The sequence below is a fragment of the Periophthalmus magnuspinnatus genome, chromosome 20, assembly GCF_009829125.3.
Source record: "Periophthalmus magnuspinnatus isolate fPerMag1 chromosome 20, fPerMag1.2.pri, whole genome shotgun sequence".
In the NCBI taxonomy this organism is placed as follows: Eukaryota; Metazoa; Chordata; class Actinopteri; order Gobiiformes; family Gobiidae; genus Periophthalmus; species Periophthalmus magnuspinnatus.
Genome location: NC_047145.1, coordinates 15694605 through 15713660, shown reverse-complemented (window position 1 = coordinate 15713660; position 19056 = coordinate 15694605). Strand labels below are relative to the sequence as shown.

General features: G+C 42.0%; 2 protein-coding genes across 5 annotated transcripts; one reads left to right on the top strand and one right to left on the bottom strand.

Moving 5' to 3' along the window:
- Positions 1 to 700: 700 nt before the first annotated feature.
- On the top strand, positions 701 to 13171 carry csrnp1b (cysteine-serine-rich nuclear protein 1b). 2 transcript variants are annotated; one of them, XM_033985983.2, is made up of 5 exons: positions 701 to 1035; positions 7395 to 7593; positions 9330 to 9589; positions 9681 to 9977; positions 10089 to 13171. In XM_033985983.2, exons 2-5 carry the CDS (start codon positions 7413 to 7415, stop codon positions 11073 to 11075), a joined length of 1725 nt encoding a protein of 574 aa, XP_033841874.1. In that variant the 5' UTR covers positions 701 to 1035; positions 7395 to 7412; the 3' UTR covers positions 11076 to 13171. The 2 variants fall into 2 exon arrangements, with proteins under 2 accessions (XP_033841874.1, XP_033841873.1); XM_033985982.2 differs by lacking the exon at positions 701 to 1035 and adding an exon at positions 4923 to 5074.
- A 661-nt stretch (positions 13172 to 13832) lies between these two features.
- LOC117388438 (chymotrypsin-like elastase family member 1) lies at positions 13833 to 18898 on the bottom strand. 3 transcript variants are annotated; one of them, XM_055229939.1, is made up of 8 exons: positions 18837 to 18898; positions 18683 to 18777; positions 18514 to 18620; positions 18313 to 18441; positions 17858 to 17994; positions 17638 to 17783; positions 16754 to 16903; positions 13833 to 13878 (listed from the first exon to the last, which is right to left on the bottom strand). In XM_055229939.1, the coding sequence occupies exons 1-8, from the start codon at positions 18868 to 18870 to the stop codon at positions 13864 to 13866; spliced, it is 813 nt and encodes a 270-aa protein (XP_055085914.1). In that variant the 5' UTR covers positions 18871 to 18898; the 3' UTR covers positions 13833 to 13863. The 3 variants fall into 3 exon arrangements, with proteins under 3 accessions (XP_055085914.1, XP_033841875.1, XP_033841691.2); XM_033985984.2 differs by lacking the exons at positions 16754 to 16903; positions 17638 to 17783; positions 17858 to 17994; ... (2 more) ...; positions 18683 to 18777; positions 18837 to 18898 and adding exons at positions 13948 to 14097; positions 14500 to 14645; positions 14719 to 14855; ... (2 more) ...; positions 15544 to 15638; positions 15698 to 15761 and having other exon boundaries at positions 13843 to 13878; XM_033985800.2 differs by lacking the exon at positions 13833 to 13878 and adding an exon at positions 16631 to 16684.
- Positions 18899 to 19056: the final 158 nt, after the last annotated feature.

The window sequence follows — 19056 nt, the reverse complement described above, 5'->3', positions numbered from 1 at the left end:
GCTGTTGAATACATCTGTATTATTCTTAATACATACTTAGATCTAATGGGATTAGGCATGTGCTTGATTAGGTGGTCATTTAGTGGTCTGGATTAGAGGGAACAACGCTTCTTTAACATGAATAATGCCTCATCATTATAGGCTTTGATTAGTGCCTTCTTAAACACAGATGGTTATTAGTTGTAGGCTCTTCATTCATTTTACTTTTTGATGAGGCAATACTAGATTAAGATGTTTAGGAAATGGCATTCAATTACCATAACCCCACTCCAGCCTTTCCAGTGAACTGATGTCATTCATACTATTGCTTCTTGCGTCCTCCGAATCCAATGAAGTGACTCAGAAGTGACTTAGTCAGTGTTTTCATAAACTGGAAATGAGACTCAGCAGCCTAAAGTAACACTATCACGTCACAACCACTTGTAGGAGTAACAATATAATATTTATATCATTTAACCTTTATGGGCTATTACCACTAAGAGGAATAGCCTATGATAGTGTAGTCATTTTTGTTAAACTTTAAAACAACAGTCTAGTAGGCCTAGTAGAAATCAAGCTCTCTCTCGCTCTCCCTCTCTCTGATTGTCTTATGTAAAATAAATTCCCACAGTGGCCACCAGAGCTAATAAATATGGATTACATTGTGTTATTCTAATCGCATTTACTCTGATGACATGACTAGTTGTATGTTTGTGATCTGTCGATCAGGTAGTACAGTAACATAGGAGGACGGGCAGGAAGCGGCGTGGGCAGTCTCCTTGTGTCACCGCCTGCGTCAGACACAGACGCCAGGAGGGAGTTTTCCACTGACGAAAAGGCTGCGCTTCTCGGCAGACTGCTACAGACAAGGGAAGCGCTTCAGCTGCTGCGGAGCCCCGTGCGGCACACAGGCACACAGACAATAGCGGAGGAGTCGTATACGCGGGCAACAAACGGGTTTAAACCTCTGCATTTTGGATTAATAGCCCCTCATCCCATCGATAGTTCGTTGGACGAGATTTGGTCACTAATGCTGAAAGGATACTTAATTTGGTGGTGAGTACTACAAACACAACGGAGAGTTCGCGTTTGGCTTCTTGAACAGTGTAATGTCTACGCTTAACCTCGGCAAAGAAAGGAGCAAATAGTTAGTTCTGGGACATTTAAATACACCGGCACGTTGGTTACAGGAGGCATTTAACAATTTACTTTGGCGATGGTAAAACACAGAGAAATAGTGAGTTTTCGGACAGATTCCAACCAGCTTGGGTCATACATTGATTGATCAGCTCATGATAGTGGACAATATATGGCTTTATGTTGAACTTCCTTGGAGCTTTTGAGTGAAGTTTTTGTGCTGTCGTTACATTTAAGTGAACTGTTTGAGAGGTTGTCTTTGTGTTTTGTGGAGCCGTGTGGAGTTGATCACCTCCGCGGTGCTGGTGCGCCTCTTGTAACTAGAGCGACTCCTGAAGGCACTACATCTGAGTACAGCTGATAGCAGCGCTGTCACTACAATTAGCATTAATCACGAGGAATGATCGGGTCAACAGGGGAACGCCACCGACTGTGCCCTGGACACCTGGTCGCGTGTGCCACGAGCTTTACGCGTGATTGACGCTGTTTATTTGGCGCTTGTTGGAATTCATCCAGGTGCTTTTGGTAAAGTAGAGCGTTCATTGTTTGAACAGATGTCTCTCGTATCAACATGTTGATTATTCTTTGTCATGTTTTACGAATGACCAAAAGTGTTGCATTGATAGGAGCGTGTAAAGTGCTTATCTCTGTAATCGTGACCATAAGGTGTCATTTGTGCGTTATCGGCTGCAGGTATATTGCACAAGCTCACTGTATGTTCAGTAGAGCCACTGAGTCAATGAAAGCGTCTCTAGCGCGACCTCATCCGGATCATTTCTGGAACTATGTTTTCTGGAATCAGGCTACAGAGCTGATCCTTTGTTCACAGACACTGCTATTACAGCTTAAGTCTTTGCACTTCTCATAAAATATTTATGCCATTACTTATCTAATTACCTAATATATTATTCTTATTGTTGATTTATTTTATTTTATTTTTTTTTACAGATTTGAGATAAGATTTTGCATTTCTTATTCCTACACACCTGTCCCTACACTGTAGTCAAGACTTGTTCTTTATGCAGTACACATAAAGGATGATGCATTTTGAGTCTACACTGGTGTCACATGTTTTTTTTTTTTTTTACACAGCTAACCTTGTGGTGCCTTCAGCTGTCAGAAGTGGAATCCATAATCTGGATGGCCACTTCCTGCTCCCTCTCTTTCTCTGTGCTCTGTCTCTACACCCTCTCTTCTCTATCTCTCTCTGTGTGTGTGTCTCTCTCTTTCTCTCTCTCACACACACATTCTCAAACCCAAGTTTGTGTGTCTTCAGCTGGTAAGGACAGGATGGGTTCAACTGAGGTACTCCCTTATATTTCAGTCACGCAAAAACGATGGCCCCATCGCTTTTGTGCTGGAGGGAAGTAAAGTCCACACAGGCTCGTTTGGAGAGCTATACCACCATCTGTTTTGTCCTCTCACAGAATGCTATGTAGCAAGTCTCCCAGACTGGAGCATGACCCTTGAACTCGCTGCAACCTCCACCCTTCCTCCACAGTGGACAGGAGTGCATTTTTGGCCCTAGCAATGAAATTCTAGCTTTTAGATGTTTTGATACAGTCTGTGCAAAAAGAGTGAGTCTTTGATGCCTTTTAAGATTAATATGCACATGACCGTCTATGGAGTACTGAGGTTTGTTGTGCATGAGAGATGAGTGACAGCACAGGGCATATGAGGAGCACTCTAGCTAATACCACTGTCAGGTGTGGCTTGGAGAGGCAGCCTTTGCTTGCTTTGGGCAGCCTAATGGGACGAGGACTTTCCAGTGGTTAGCAGCAGAAAACACATCTGGGTTAGATAGAGCCTGTGTTCTTCTCCCACTATTCCAGCCGCTGGGAGCCGCTGCCAAGAAAGAATTCCTGTGGCCTGGAGACATGACATTATTTATTTGTTTTGTACAATCCTGCTGCTCCTTCCCACTACCTCTCCTTTTTGGAATCAGAGGAACAGAATGTTTTTGTGGCACAGTGGCTGTGAGCCCCAGTGGTGAGAACAACGGGCTCATAGTTAAACAGACACAGGAACGCTGGCGGCTTTGTACCAGCAGGTGGAGCTCTACTGGGGAACAGCTGACTCCAGATCCCCCTCAGCTGGACTTGAGCCAGTGTTCCTCTCTATCTGATCCGTGACTCTGCTCTTTAGTGACAGGGTGCGCTACCTTTGGAACCTCAGGTAGTACAGTACACATGCACGTGCGTTCAGACATGCTCGTGCACGCTCTCAGGAACTCCCAGGCTCATCATTATCACATTTTATGAGCACTCCACTCCAGTGGCACTGAGCGGCGCACAGCCCTTTGTCACCGTGCCATGTCAATGCTCCCAGCTGGCTAAGATTAGTGCAACTTGTGGCTCCCTCACACGCTGTTATCAGACACATAAGGGGCCGGACAGACAGAGCAAAGGGACATAGTGAGTGGTGACTTGGCAGGACTCGTCAGCAGTGCCTTGAACATGCTTGACTGACCTGCATTATATTTACCGGTATCTTTTGTGGCATTTTCACTTCCTAAAACATAATTCTAATGCATGCACTTTATACGGAGCTTCTTCTAAAAACTCTTTTAGTTTTACAGTGCATATTCACTTACTCACAGACCACATTCGTACTTAGGAACGGTGGGTGAAGTGTCTTGCTCAAGGACACAACAATAGTGTGCACTTTTCAGAGCAGGGACAGAACAGTGAGCCACCATTATAGTCATGTTGTTGCAGTGATCATATAATTTTTTTGGCAAATCTTTTAAAGCTGACAGAGATTTTGGCAACTTGTCACCTAATTATGAAATTGTTGTGTTAATTTACATAATCCACATAACGGAATTTCCTCCTCCAAATCATTCAAGTATCAAGGAACATGTCTTGCATTACCACGAAACCATAAGTAATACAGAGGGTGCTTCGTGGCCACTTGTCTGTGTAGTCAATGATGGGACATTCTTAACTATAATGAAGTCAAACGTTTGCCTCACTCCCTTTTGGACGGCACTTAATCTGATGGCTTAATGAGGACTTGAAGAGCTGTCTGTGATCAAATACAAATGAATAGAGATCGCACACTCACATTAGCAGCCTGTAGCCGCGTGTATCAACTTAATCTTATTTCAGTGACATAGTTGTACATCTGACTTGATCCACGCTGGTACTTGTGGTGACAAATCTCCTCGTCAGTCAATGATCCATCTTCCCCAACTCTGTGACAACTGGCTGGGGAGCACCTCTGCAGATGCGTCCCTTTTATCAGCCCGCCTGTGTGCTCTTGATGGAATGACAGCCATGCATAATTTAGTGCGCGTTAAAAACATGCCGTGCCTCTCCGACTGGGCTGTCTGCTCAGATCCTCTCCCAGTCACCGGCAACTCTGTTCTTCAAGAGTTCCTACTTTCATCTTGTCTTTTTTAATTACAATAACAATGAAACTACCATAACTTATTAGAAACACGTAAAGAATAGCATAAATAAAATAAATGAGAGTTCCAACATGGGAGACAAAAAGTATAGTATATAAACATAACAGAAACACAAAATCAGATCACGTAGTAAAGGGATGGCACAGCGGGGTTTAACTCCTCACTTCAGTTTGAATGGATGCCATGTCTTGAACAGAATTTTACTTTTTAAACAGAAATATCAAATCTAATTGCAGGGCTTATGCTTTCTTAATGTAAGTGTAGAGGTTAACATAATAATGTACTCAATAGTATTGTGCTTGTGGTTGAAGTGGGTCACCTCCTCTTCTTTTTTCCACCTTATGCAAGTGAGTCATTGCTGAATTGTCTCTCTGTCCTCCTCCTCATTCCTTTCTGCTCCTTGCTACTACTGCTCCCTGGGCCCCTGTTCTGTGGGGAGGCAGCGGCCGAGCACCTCCAGATTGACTACAAGCCGTCCCCATGCCAGGATTAACCTCGCGCCATTGTTTCTGCCCGTTGAACAGGATTAACAAATCAATGTGTCAGGTAGACTGCAGTCAGGAGACAATGACCCACTTCTAACACCACCGCTGCCTGCCACCCCCTCCTCCCCCCTTTTTCTCTCCTCCACCTCCTTCTCCTCTCCCCTCTTCTCCCTCACTGCAGCTTTTAATTAAAAAGACTTTGCTTAGCTGGCTCTATGTAGTCCCCCGAGGAAGGCTCACAGCTTTGTTTTCAGTTTTACGCTGAATTAAGAGTCGGGGGCAAAATTGTAAGGTGAATCTTTTTGTGCATTCTTCTACATACATGCTACTACGTTTAAAAACACACATGTCAGAAATACAACAGATGCTGCGCCCGGACCAGGTGTTTCTCAAAAGGCACAACAAGATAATCCGGATGTGTAAAAAGCAATTTGGAGATTATTTGATGCTCCAGTGACTTCAGAATCTGTTTTGGCTTAATTCAAGGTGGAGGTTGCTAGGCTAGCTATATGTTTGTTGCTATGATGCAGCTTGACCTATGGCAAGGTGATTCATTCATCATATACACTATCTCCACTGGGGGGACAACAATATCTGAGTGCAGCAGAAAACAAGAAACAATAACCTTCTATGTGCTGCCCACTCTGAGGTGTCAGCCCCTGTCCTTGAATTTTCATCCTTGTCTAGTAGAGAACTTCTTTTGCATAATTGCTCTCTGTTGCACGTAGGAAATGACCCTGTAGTTACATACCTAGAGCCCACGTGCCTCCCCATCCCTCCCCTTGTTCTCTTCACTAACTTTTGCTGACGTTGCATAACCTGCTGATAAGACAAAGCTTGCATATAAATCTTGCCAACTCCAATGTCACTGCAAACCTAGGATTCACTCCGTGTTTGGGTGTCTGTGCCATGTTTTTACTCTCTAACAAGTTAATTTTAGTCACATTCAAAGCGCTCTCTAATTAGCTAGCCTTAAAAGAGACAGAATGCAAGATTGTTTCAACTGTTAGCAGCTGCCTTATCATTTCATAGGTGTTGACCGAGCAAATGTTTGGACAAAGACGGCTTAAAATAATGAGGAAAAATAGCACGCCATGCCCACGCCACTGCAGCTGCAAGTGATTTTGGCCGAGAATGTGTAGGCCGTAAACAGTCTGATGGTGAAATGATCTCTTTATGGGCAAAGTAAAAGCTGCACTACACATCATTGTACTAGGGAGTGTCTGAGCTGGACCCAAGCCCAGTTATGCTGTCTATCCTCCCTTCCTTTAGAGTAGACCACCACTAGGCCTGTCACGATAACACATTTTTAAGTTTGATATACTGAGGAAGAAAATATGTAGGATGAATATAATATTGAAACTAATTTATGCAACTGTCTAAAGTCAATATAGTAATTATCATGACAGGCCTAATCACCACCATCTCAAATAAAATCCAGTTTCCTTTTTGTTAACGTATTGACATGTTATCTTTCACAGCAATGTTTTGTGCTTTTATTTCCTGGAACATGCCCACTTGATTCGTTTTGGGGAAATAATTCATGGGTCATAATCAGATTTAAAGATATGAGCCCGGCTTTAAATGGCGATTGTCTCCTTTCTTCCTGTCTGCCTGTGTCTGTCGCTCAAAGGATTGATTGTTCATATCGCTGAGGCAGCAGCCGGCTCTCGTGGGAGCTCTGGCAGAATGTGTGTACAGAGGCAGCATAGGAAAAACATCTCAGCTATGCACCACTCCTGAACATATATTTACTACCGGGGTGTTAAAAGGGACACGCGCTACGCTAATGGTGCTATAGGCTGAAGCTGGTGTGTTTTCTAATCAATGCGTTTGCTGAGCTGATGGGATTCGCAGGAGGGTGGGTCCGGTAATTGTTGACTTATGCGAATAGGGACTGATTGATTGCTTCCTGTGCCATGGTTAGCCGCCTCTGAGTGCAGATAGATGTATTTGTATGCTCCTGGATGTAAATGAGTTTTGCTTTAAAACGAGGGTTGCATGTTGAATACAGAAATATTAAGAATGCAGAAATTTTAAGCTGCTTTGTAACAAACTGCCATAGACAACAGATCAAATTTTGCTGTTGCTCTAACTCCGGCATATTTATGTTGAAGCTTTTTTTCCCCGACATCAATTAATATCCATTATATGCACTGTTACAATAAAAACAATTACAAATATAACAATATCTGCACTAATGGGTCACAACATAATAATAAAGGGTATTGAGGTCTATGTCAAATTTAACAGATTTTTTTTTTGCTAATATACCTTTTACTAATAATATGCAGCCATAACTATTGTGCTCAAATCCATGTTTAGTTTAATTGCACATTAACCACAGTTCGTTTGCTAATTGTCCCTTTTGTCACTTGCAGATTCGCCACACCGTCGCCATGAGTGGGCTTCTGAAGAGGAAGTTCGAGGAGGTGGATGAGGACCCGTGCTACTCGTCTGCCTCCCCCTCCTCTCTCTCCTCCGCCTGCTCGGCCTGGGACTCGGAGGGGGAGAGCTGCTACTCAGACACCCTGGATTCCACTCCCAGCAACCCCAGCTCCCCAGCAACTCATTTCAACAGTGAGTCTACCCCCCTCCCCATTCCATCTCTTCTCTCTCCTTTCCTGCATCCACAATAGATCACACATGGGGCCTTTTAGCGGGCTTCACCCCATCGCCCCAGTCTTCACTGCTCCACGGAGGCTTCGATAACAAACTTATAATGAATATGAGAGAGAGGTTAAGGAATTTAGGCAGCTGGCAGCTCATCAAGTACTTCACAGGAATGATTTCAGACTACCGCAATGAATACCCGCTTTGATGTCATGCCCCAAAGCTGCTAAGTGGCTAATTGTATTATACAACAGCTGCTCACCTAGCATCTTGGTTTCTTACTTCCTTCGCCGGCACACTTCCTCTTTCACTATAGGGACCCAGATCTAGCCACTTCTTCGCTTCTATGTGTTTGTGTTGGTCTTAAGGGGACACTCAGGTGAAAGGTTGGGATCATAAGGGAGTAGTGTAAACAGTGGTTTCCAGGATGGTGGGGCTCACAGCCAGCAGGAGAAGGGAGTGTGGCATCGGGCCAAAGCTGAGAACACAACAGAGCCTTGTCTGGAGCCCGGGCCCTCACCCAACACAGGTGCAGAAAGAGGCAGGGTGGGACAATCAAGCGAAGGGGGCGTCTCTGATTCTGCACACCATTATAATCCTCTGCTTGTGTTGGACAGAGAGTGTTTTGGCATTGTTCGATAAAGAGGAAAAAAGCCACTAAATCCTTTCTCATCCCATTTGGAGGCAGCCAGGCAGGTATCATTAGTCTACCGCTCCTGTCATTAGCCTCACCAGGTTTGATTGATGTTTGCTGAAGGTGGCAGTTTGTGTAGTATTAGATTTAGTGTAGACAGGAAAACACAGGGCAGCTTTTGAGTCAGGCTCTCAGTTGTATTAAAACTAAAAGCATGTTGAGATTGATTCAGAAAGAAACCATTCTGAGTGTGTCACAAATGGTCAAATCAGGAAACCCAAAATAATAAATGCAATGTCCAAGCTAGATATTACGCATAATTTCTGTTTTTAAAAAAAGCCCTGTGGCAAATTAGGTAAAGGGAAAAACCAGCTCGTCCACTGGGGCTAAAGTGGTGATGAATATTCTCAGGCTTGGAAATGGAATTTAGATTAAAGTGAGTATTTGCTGGGCTGGTTCCCACACATGTTCTGTTTTATTCCCATATGCTTTTATTGTGCGCTTCTGGGTACAGTGAGATGGATTATTGCACTGAGTTGAATGGTCTTACCAGATAACAGACCTTTTGACTTCCTGGCTGGGACATTGGAGGGGATTTTCTGGAGCCGTGAGACCCGCGCGGGCACTTTCTCTTCCCTGCCCTGAAACACCCCCGCCCTCCCTCTGTCTTTCCGTAGCTCTGACAGTTTACACCCTAGTTTGTGATCCTGACAGCTCTGCTTCCTCCTCTGGCCGGCCGCTCTGGGGAAATTCCTGGGCTGGGTGCTTTGTGCTGCACAGTAGGCCCAGTAACAGGCTGAATAGGCTCTTAGGTTGGGTTTCATTTTACAGGATGTAAGTGTGTTGTACTCCTGGTAGCAGTAGTTTTAATTGGGTACACGATAAGGTTTGGGCCAGGAGCAGGCCCATGAATCAGAGGGGTGTCCATTTACAGTCCGCTCAGCACCTTTGAACATACAGAAGTCATAGACAGAGCACGGCACTCTCTAGTGTTGCAATAGGGAAACTACAATTTTTAAAGTGCAAACTGTTGGGAGTACGCCATTAATGTTCACCATTTCCTCTCCAGCGACGTCCATCCTAAAGAAAACAAAGAGGGCACGGCGAGGCAATGTGACCTTTGACCAGGTCACAGTCTTCTTCTTCCCTCGATGCCAAGGCTTCACCAGCGTCCCCAGCAGAGGAGGCTGCACTCTGGGCATGACTCCTCGACATACTGCGCTTCGCACCTACACGCTTGCTGAGTTTGCTGTAGAGCAGAAGCTCCTGCGACGAGAGAAGCTACTCAACAGGTTCAAACAGGAGAAACTAGAGGCACTCAAGCAAAAGGTGAGCTAGGACCCAATTTTTAAAATGGGATGTTTCTTCTAAATCTCGATGGTATAATAAATAACATAACAACTGTATTTTCTCTCTCCAGCTGACTAAAAATGGGACTCAGGAGAGTGAAGAAGCAGAGAAGCTAACTGTGGACGATATCCCTGAGCATGATCTGGATCTGAGTGGTGCCAACCTGGAAGAGGGCTCTTTTCTGCAGCCGTACACGTCCAAACTACGCTACGCTCTGCTCAAAGCAGCTGGGGTCAAGAAGATCGACAAAGAGGAGAAGAGGCAGCTGCATGAGCTCCGGCTCTCCAGAGAAAACTGTGGCTGTGACTGTCAGGGTTTCTGTGAACCAGAGACCTGTGGCTGCAGCTTAGCAGGCATCAAATGTCAGGTGAGGATCCAGGGGGTAACACTGCCTAATGTGTGCAATTATATAGTGGGGGGATGCTCTCTGTACATAGCATTCAAAACAACCTAACCAAACAACTTAATGTACTTGTAGATGGACCATTCCTCTTTCCCTTGTGGCTGCACTAAAGATGGCTGTGGAAACACTGAGGGGCGCATCGAGTTCAACTCCACCCGGGTTCAGACACACTACATCCACACTATCATGAAGTTGGAACTGGAGAAAAGGCTGGAGGAGCAGTCCAGCGACGAGGAGAGCAGGCGGCCTCAGGCGGCTACCGTACACAGCAGCCCAGCCAGCCTCACCCACAAACCCCTGCCCCCTCTATCCATGGCCCCCTCCTTCACATTTGGGTCGGAGCTGTCTGCTGTGGAGGAGAACAGCTGTAGCAGTGACATGACAGACTTATCAGACTCCTCAGGGCAAAGTGAGGACTCTGAGGCGGGGGAGAGACAGTGTGACCACTGCTCACAAATGGACACAGACACAGAAAGGGGCTCCAGTCTCAGTAACACACAGACCTGCTCTAAATGCAAAAGGGACATAACAGAGCGAGAGCAGGAGCAGACCTCCACTGAGGCCTTCGGTAGCTTTAGCATAGCGGACTTTGCAGATGAAAATGACAATATTGACTCTGCTTTGTTGGACTCTGAACAGACAGACAATCGAGCTACAGCCATTTCAGAACTCATTGATGAAAACGCCAACCAGGGAAACGCTCTGTTCCACAGCGGTAGCGTACCCCGCACTCCCTCCCCCACCGTAGACCGTTCGGCCAGCTACAACATGGACTTGAGCCTGTCCTCCGAGTCCGACCTGGAGTTCTTTGACGGCTTCCCCTGCCTTGGGCCCAGCTCGCTCTATAACTCTCTGAAGGAGTACGAACACATGGACACCTATTTTCAGTTCCAGTTGCCTAGTTACCCCAGCCTCCCTGCAGCCTCTGACCCCGGCACATGCCTCCTCGAGTCGCTCATTGGCCTTTCTGAGTCCGTCCCTGAGCCCCCTGCCACTTTTACAGACAATCAGCTGTTGGAGGAAGCCATGAAGTTGTCTGTGATGGAATCTGTGAAAGTTTAACTAAAACAAGCAAGAAGAAAAAAAACAAAACTTTTGTACGGGGTGAACTATACATGCACACAGTAAGATTACTGATGTCTAAGAAGTGGTTTGTGGAGGAAGCTGTGATTCCCTTTTGCCTAAAACGTTCAAATTGCCTTCAAAATGTTAGCAAAGCATGTGGGAGTATTGCTGTGTGAGATGGCAGCTAGTGGTAAAACTAAATAATTTGACATGGCCCTTGAAAACCAATGATGGCTAACAATTCCTAAGAAAGCTCTTTGAACCAAACCATATGCTACAACAGTCAACCTTTATAACAGGGCCTTGTCAGGAATCGAACACAGCTGAATGTGCACCTCAGGGATATTTTTCTAGCTTTCTAGCTTTTGGAGGCAATGTGCGGAGAGCATTGCTGTGATGGCCTTTCAATGAGACCTGAGTCCAATCACAAACATAGTCCAATGTGCATCCTCCTGTCAGACTCAGTGCTTACTCTGAATAGCCTGAAGGGGGCGGTCTTTGCTGTGTTCAAATGGGCCGTTCTCCTCACGCTGTCCAAATCCTGGGTTTTGTATGGTACAGAAGTCCCTCAGAAAGCTCCTCAATCAGCACTTTATCTGTGAAAAGACTTAAGTATCAATAGGCATTGTTTTGGTTGTATGGGGTGGATTCAGCTGTTCACCGCTACATGATTTGTGAGCTGGGTAACTAGAAATAACACTCATACCATAGAAGCTGTAGCTGTTTTGTCTTTAATACCCTTGAATTAAATTATTTTCTTTATGATTTAATTTTTATTTATTTCAGCTAAAGCCTATTTTCATTCACCAAGCACTGTGGTTTAATATTCACCTCTAAGTGCAATCCTTCTTTCCTTTTTCCGAATTACATTAATGCATTGTTATGGGAAATGGGACCACAAGTCCATCAAAGTATTTAATATCTATTCTCGTATTCATTTAACATTTTTTATAACTTATTATGTCATTATTTCAGTAGTTATTTAATTTATACCTTTGGGCAATAAAATGGGCTGTAGTGGAGTTTACTGGATGTGCCTGTTATCAGGGAGCCATGCCTGCCAGTGGCCTGTGCACAGGGCTTCCACTTAAGCTTTGGGACTGAAAACTGTGGAATCTCCCTAATCACTGAAACTAAAGTTTGGGTCTATTATTAAATGGCTGCCTATATTGTAACCATAGAAAAGACACTAATATTTTGTAACTGATTTTATGTAGATTGATTGCAAAAAATTCTAATCACTGACAAATGTAATATTTTATTAAGAGACTAGTGAATAATTTTCAATTTGGGACAACCTTTGTAATATATGAATTATAGAGACATTTATGTATGAAGGTTATAGCTCTAGCATTCTGAAGTATTTTCATAGGCGGACTTAGATATGTTAAAATGCCATTAAAAATTAATAATTTGCAAAGATCAATTTGATTGTATTCTGAAGTTTTGGAAGTCTGTGACTTGGGTTACAATGTTATAAATTAAAAGTTTTTTGTGGGTAAAAATTGCATATATTATACAATTTTTATCATGTACAAAAGCTTGACCATGAAAGCGTTGCCTGATTCTTGAGAGGAGGGCGTGAAGTGTTGAGTCGATGTACATATGTCCCCTCTTACAGCTGTTCTACAGCCGGTGGACCCTTTAGACGTATGCATGCAGGTCCTGTTTGTTCAAACTTGTTCTGATTCATTGTATACTTTGAAAAGTGCAGCGTGCACAATGGAAATGTATTATTCGCTTTTTGCCTTTTTCATTACTTTTAAAATCCATGTGTTTGGCCATAAAATGGGCAGACTTTTGCAACAATTAGTTTCTATTGTACAAAACATCATTTAACATGAAGAACATGGCACCAGTGAGTGTTATCAATGTAATGTATTACAGTACGGCTGTTTCTTTTTCAAACAATGTGTCTTACTTTGATGCCTTTTGTGTTGTACAGATTTCTGCTTGAATGGTCCTGCAGAGCAAACAAAGCTGCTTTATTTTTTACATATTCACACATTAACCTGCTGTTTAAAACTATTTCTTTCATTTAAGCCATTTTGACAGCCTGTCCCTCCAAATAAAAAAAAAAGTTTTTTCTAAAAGTGCTTGTTGACATTTGTCCTTATTTCCACTGACACCTGAATATATGGCTATGTGCATGTAGCCATGAGGGACATTCCTCAGCTTTCATTTTGACCTCAGAAATGTGTTATGTCTAGAAAAAAATTATGTGGAGAGTATGAAGTCACACTACTGATTCCTGACAACTGCTGTAAAGAATGTAGCTATTTGTCCACAGTTACGTTTTCTTCAGTTACCATACTGTAGTGTGGTGGTTGGGGTAGAGCCAGTCTCTGTGGAGATGTGTGCTGTGCTGTTTACATTCTCTGAAGTTTTCCGTCGACTGAAGTTTCAGTTTAGGGTCAAAGTTTATAACAGGAAGTGCTCCACATCAGACTGAAACGAAACTACTACCTCTGCAATGTGCTTCAGAGATGAGATTTAAGAACATATAGGGTAGGTATACATGAATGTTTTTATTTGACAGTATTGAAGAACACTCACACCACCTGCTGACTTGAAAAAGAACTACAATACATATATACATGAAACATAGAATTGCACATGTATATATGTATTGTACATAAATTCACAGATGCATGAAATCTACATTTTCAAACCAAAGCACATTCACTCAGTTTATCTAGTCTACAAAAGCTTGTGCTAATTGTGGTGCAAAAAACAACAAGACAACTAAAATTATAATTTTATTGATGGGTTCAAAATTATGAACTTAATTATGCATCACCTGAAATACAAAATTAAATATTAAAAACAGGCAACAAATGTATCTTTAATGTGTGACTCTGGTACATACCGAATATATCCAGTCCATAAAAGACGCCACTCTGGTAAAGACGGTGGGCTTTTGCAGCTGGTTGCACATGCCAGAAGGAGCAAAGCTGGCCACACCATAGACCCTCCAGGCTCCGTCAGTGAAACAGTTCAGCGGACCCCCAGAGTCGCCCTGGGACACAGCAGCAGGATGGTAAATACCAGTTAGACAACAATCATTAAAAAAAGATAATTATTGTTTGGGATTGGCTCTACAAACTTAGTTGCCATATTAATCTTATGAATTACTGTCCTTTGGCAATAAACCCATCATTTGTGCTGGGAAGATTAATTTAGTGACCATTTTTCTTGCAAGTGGATATGTCCAGTAGTTACAGAGGTATTAACTATAAACCAGGTCAACAAATTTGCAATTTCACAGTCAAACAGCAATTTCTACCACAGAATTCTGACCTGTCTTCCAGCTCAATTTAAACTATATGCATTCAACAATGTTGTGATGTCACATGAACACAACTTATTAATATACTGTAATATTTGTTTTGTATGGCACATTTTGCCCTAAAACAAGCACCTGGCATCCTGAAATGATCCCATCTCCACCAGCACAGACCATGGTCTCCTTAGCAAAACTGTCCCACCAGTCAGGCTGAGAGCACACAGAGTGCGCCACAACATGAATGGGTGCCTCCTGCAGGATGGCAGGAACGCTGCCTGAAACTGCAAACAGAAAGTACTTTATAATTTAAACCTCTAATACACCTCCATATGTTTTCTTAATTTATCAACTCACAGTCTATAAGACCCCAACCAGTGATAACACACTCAAAGTTATTAGGCAGTGTTGCTCCTGGAGAAGGCAGATTGGCAATCGCAACATGACCATTATCATATATGGGATCAGCCAGTCTCAAAATGGCGATATCGTTTCTATAGTGACACAAAAAGCTCTGATTTAAACAACTGTTAAACATGGATATGTTATTGCTTCTCCTGGAAGGTTTCAGAGAATGAAATGTATCTATTTGGCTTTTATTCACTTTTATACAGGTGTTTCTATTGCTTTGACAAACGTGAATTCTGGATGGCAGCAACTGCATCTCTCCATAGAGATTTAAGTTTAAGTTTAATGCCATACTGTTGAACATTCCAGGCAGAGCAATAATGTCTTCATAATGACAAAACAATGACAGACCTTCTATCAGTAAAGTTATACAGTGAACCTTTAATACTAATATGTAGCGTTACCCAAGGCCAAGGTCTCCATTCCAATGAGGGTGCACAACAATCTTCTCCACACGGTGAAGCTGCTCACTGCCCTCATAGTGGTCCAAGTTATACTCACCCACCACTGCTCTGTACTGCTGAGGATTCGACCTAAAAAGAGCACAGTATTTAATGTCCAGTTTATCTCTTTAAATGCAACCCTTTCAGGTTTTCAGAGCCAACCTGAGGATACAGTGGGCTGCTGTCATAATGTGGAAAGAGTTCACAATGCTTCCACCACAGATGTGATAGAATGAACCATCACTGGAAGAATCTAGCTGCAGCGATACCTGGAGAAACAGAAAGATTAAAACGTGAACTTATAAAACCCTCATTTTAGAGCAGACCATACCTGCCACTTCCAGACGTCTGGTTTAGCATCATGGCCCCCTGTCACCCTGTCATTGTGCACTCTATAGTGAGAGGGAGTCTCTGCACTGACAAACCCTGAAAAACAAAATAGTGTAAAAAATAAAATAAATGAAGAGAAATTAAAGCAAGCTTACCAACGCAGACTATGAAAGCCACAAGCCAAATCATTGTGATGATTAGTGGGACAAACCTGTGTTGAACAAGGCCTATTTATACCGGCTAAATAGATTGTGGAAGATTTCAAAGTTTGATTCAAAGTGTACTGCCAAAATCAGCAACCCATGTGGATAAAAGCCAAATGCAAAATAAGAAGCCATAATGAACTACCTATAATTGACAATAACACACAGGCTAATTAATGTATTGGTGTATGCTATATAAAGGTAGATTTTCTAACATGACCATAATTTTCTAATGTTTTAAATCAATAGAACATAACAGGCCTGCATCTTTTTCTGTTATCACTGGTGGGAAAAAGACAGATCTTCCAACTTTAGTTCCAATGTCAGCAACGCCACATGTGAACAAAATGTACCTTCCCAAAACGCTAATGAATTGCCTATGAATAAATCTGGGTCACTGGGTAATAATAGGCTATACTGCAATATTGTTTTCTTGACTTGTTTCTTACCTGGTCACTTATGATGATCCGATTTTTAAATGTATTTTCAAATTGTATTATTATTTTATTATTATTATTTTATTTATTATTATATTATGCATTCCTATGTAATATTTTGTCTGTTCTGACTATTAATTGTGGAACTTTTCTACTATGCCACAAATGTTACTAAAACTTTATTAGTATTATTATTATTATTATTATTATTATTATTATTATTATTATTATTATTATTATTATTATTATTATTATTATTAGTAGTAGTAGTAGTAGTAGTAGTAGTAGTAGTAGTAATAATAATAATAATACATTGTACATAAATTCACAGATGCATGAGTACTTTCACAACACCTGAAATCTACATTATCAAACAAAGCACATTCACTCAGTTTCTCTAGTCTACAAAAGCTTGTAGTAATTGTGGTGCAAAAAACAAAAAGACAACTAAAATTATAATTTTATTGATGGGTTCAAAATTATGAACTTAATTATACATCACCTGAAATACAAAATTAAATATTAAAAACAGGCAACAAATAAATCTTTAATGTGTGACTCTGGTGCATACCGAATACATCCAGTCCATAAAAGATGCCACTCTGGTAAAGACGGTGGGCTTGCGCAGCTGGTTGCACATGCCAGCAGGACCATAGCTGACCACACCATAGACCCTCCAGGCTTCGTCAGTGAAACAGTTCAGCGGACCCCCAGAGTCGCCCTGGGACACAGCAGCAGGATGGTAAATACCAGTTACACAGCTACTAGCACCATAATGACATAATTGAGTTTGCTTTTAAATATGTCTGATCAGTTATGAATTTTATAATAGGTTGCATTCATAATTTTAGAAGGAGAGGGAAAGCCAATATAATTCCATGGGATATTAACTGTTTTCGAAACAAATATCAAAACATTCACACATACTGAAAATGATAATTATTGTTTGGGATTGGCTCTAGAAACTTAGTTGCCACATTAATCTTATGATTTAATGTCCTTCCATTTGACAATAATCTCATCATTTGTGTTGACAGGGAAGATTAATTTAGTGGCCATTTTTCTTGCATGTGGATATGTCCAGTAGTTACAGAGGTATTAACTTTAAAACCAGGTAAACAAATCTGCAATCTGACAGTTAAACAGCAATTTCTACCACAGAATTCTGACCCGTCTTCCAGCTCAGTTTAAACTATATGCATTCAACAATGTTGTCTGTGTAGACCCTCAGTTGTCCAGGTCTGATCCATAGCAAACAACGAAGTTAAATCTGTCAATTGGACCAATCAGAATGCTGGTGGCCACTGCCTTTAAATCTATCTACAAGATTGGTCCAGTTGACAGATTTAACTTTGTTGTTTGCTATTCAACAATGTTGTGATGTCACATGAACACAACTTATTAATATACTGTAATATTTGTTTTGTATGGCACATTTTGCCCTAAAACAAGCACCTGGCATCCTGAAATGATCCCATCTCCACCAGCACAGACCATGGTCTCCTTAGCCAAACTGCCCCACCAGTCAGGCTGAGAGCACACAGAGTGCTCCACCACAGGAATGGGTGCCTCCTGCAGGATGGCAGGAACGCTGCCTGAAACTGCAAACAAGAAAGTACTTTATAATTTAAACCTCTAATACACCTCCATATGTTTTCTTAATTTATCAACTCACAGTCTATAAGACCCCAACCAGTGATAACACACTCAAAGTTATTAGGCAGTGTTGCTCCTGGAGAAGGCAGATTGGCAATCGCAACATGACCATTATCATATATGGGATCAGCCAGTCTCAAAATGGCGATATCGTTTCTATAGTGACACAAAAAGCTCTGATTTAAACAACTGTTAAACATGGATATGTTATTGCTTCTCCTGGAAGGTTTCAGAGAATGAAATGTATCTATTTGGCTTTTATTCACTTTTATACAGGTGTTTCTATTGCTTTGACAAACGTGAATTCTGGATGGCAGCAACTGCATCTCTCCATAGAGATTTAAGTTTAAGTTTAATGCCATACTGTTGAACATTCCAGGCAGAGCAATAATGTCTTCATAATGACAAAACAATGACAGACCTTCTATCAGTAAAGTTATACAGTGAACCTTTAATACTAATATGTAGCGTTACCCAAGGCCAAGGTCTCCATTCCAATGAGGGTGCACAACAATCTTCTCCACACGGTGAAGCTGCTCACTGCCCTCATAGTGGTCCAAGTTATACTCACCCACCACTGCTCTGTACTGCTGAGGATTCGACCTAAAAAGAGCACAGTATTTAATGTCCAGTTTATCTCTTTAAATGCAACCCTTTCAGGTTTTCAGAGCCAACCTGAGGATACAGTGGGCTGCTGTCATAATGTGGAAAGAGTTCACAATGCTTCCACCACAGATGTGATAGAATGAACCATCACTGGAAGAATCTAGCTGCAGCGATACCTGGAGAAACAGAAAGATTAAAACGTGAACTTATAAAACCCTCATTTTAGAGCAGACCATACCTGCCACTTCCAGACGTCTGGTTTAGCATCATGGCCCCCTGTCACCCTGTCATTGTGCACTCTATAGTGAGAGGGAGTCTCTGCACTGACAAACCCTGAAAAACAAAATAGTGTAAAAAATAAAATAAATGAAGAGAAATTAAAGCAAGCTTACCAACGCAGACTATGAAAGCCACAAGCCAAATCATTGTGATGATTAGTGGGACAAACCTGTGTTGAACAAGGCCTATTTATACCGGCTAAATAGATTGTGGAAGATTTCAAAGTTTGATTCAAAGTGTACTGCCAAAATCAGCAACCCATGTGGATAAAAGCCAAATGCAAAATAAGAAGCCATAATGAACTACCTATAATTGACAATAACACACAGGCTA

Bases quoted from the DNA above. Each gene is read 5' to 3' on its own strand.
- csrnp1b (XM_033985982.2), top strand. From the start codon at position 5,009: ATGCCAGGATTAACCTCGCGCCATTGTTTCTGCCCGTTGAACAGGATT. The intron at 7,594-9,329 runs GTGAGTCTACCC...TTTCCTCTCCAG, and splicing joins CCCAGCAACTCATTTCAACA to CGACGTCCATCCTAAAGAAA. The intron at 9,590-9,680 runs GTGAGCTAGGAC...TTCTCTCTCCAG, and splicing joins TAGAGGCACTCAAGCAAAAG to CTGACTAAAAATGGGACTCA.
- LOC117388438 (XM_055229939.1), bottom strand. From the start codon at position 18,870: ATGATTTGGCTTGTGGCTTTCATAGTCTGCGTTG. The intron at 18,621-18,682 runs GTATGGTCTGCT...CTGTTTCTCCAG, and splicing joins CAGACGTCTGGAAGTGGCAG to GTATCGCTGCAGCTAGATTC. The intron at 17,784-17,857 runs GTGAGTTGATAA...TCTTGTTTGCAG, and splicing joins TGGTTGGGGTCTTATAGACT to TTTCAGGCAGCGTTCCTGCC.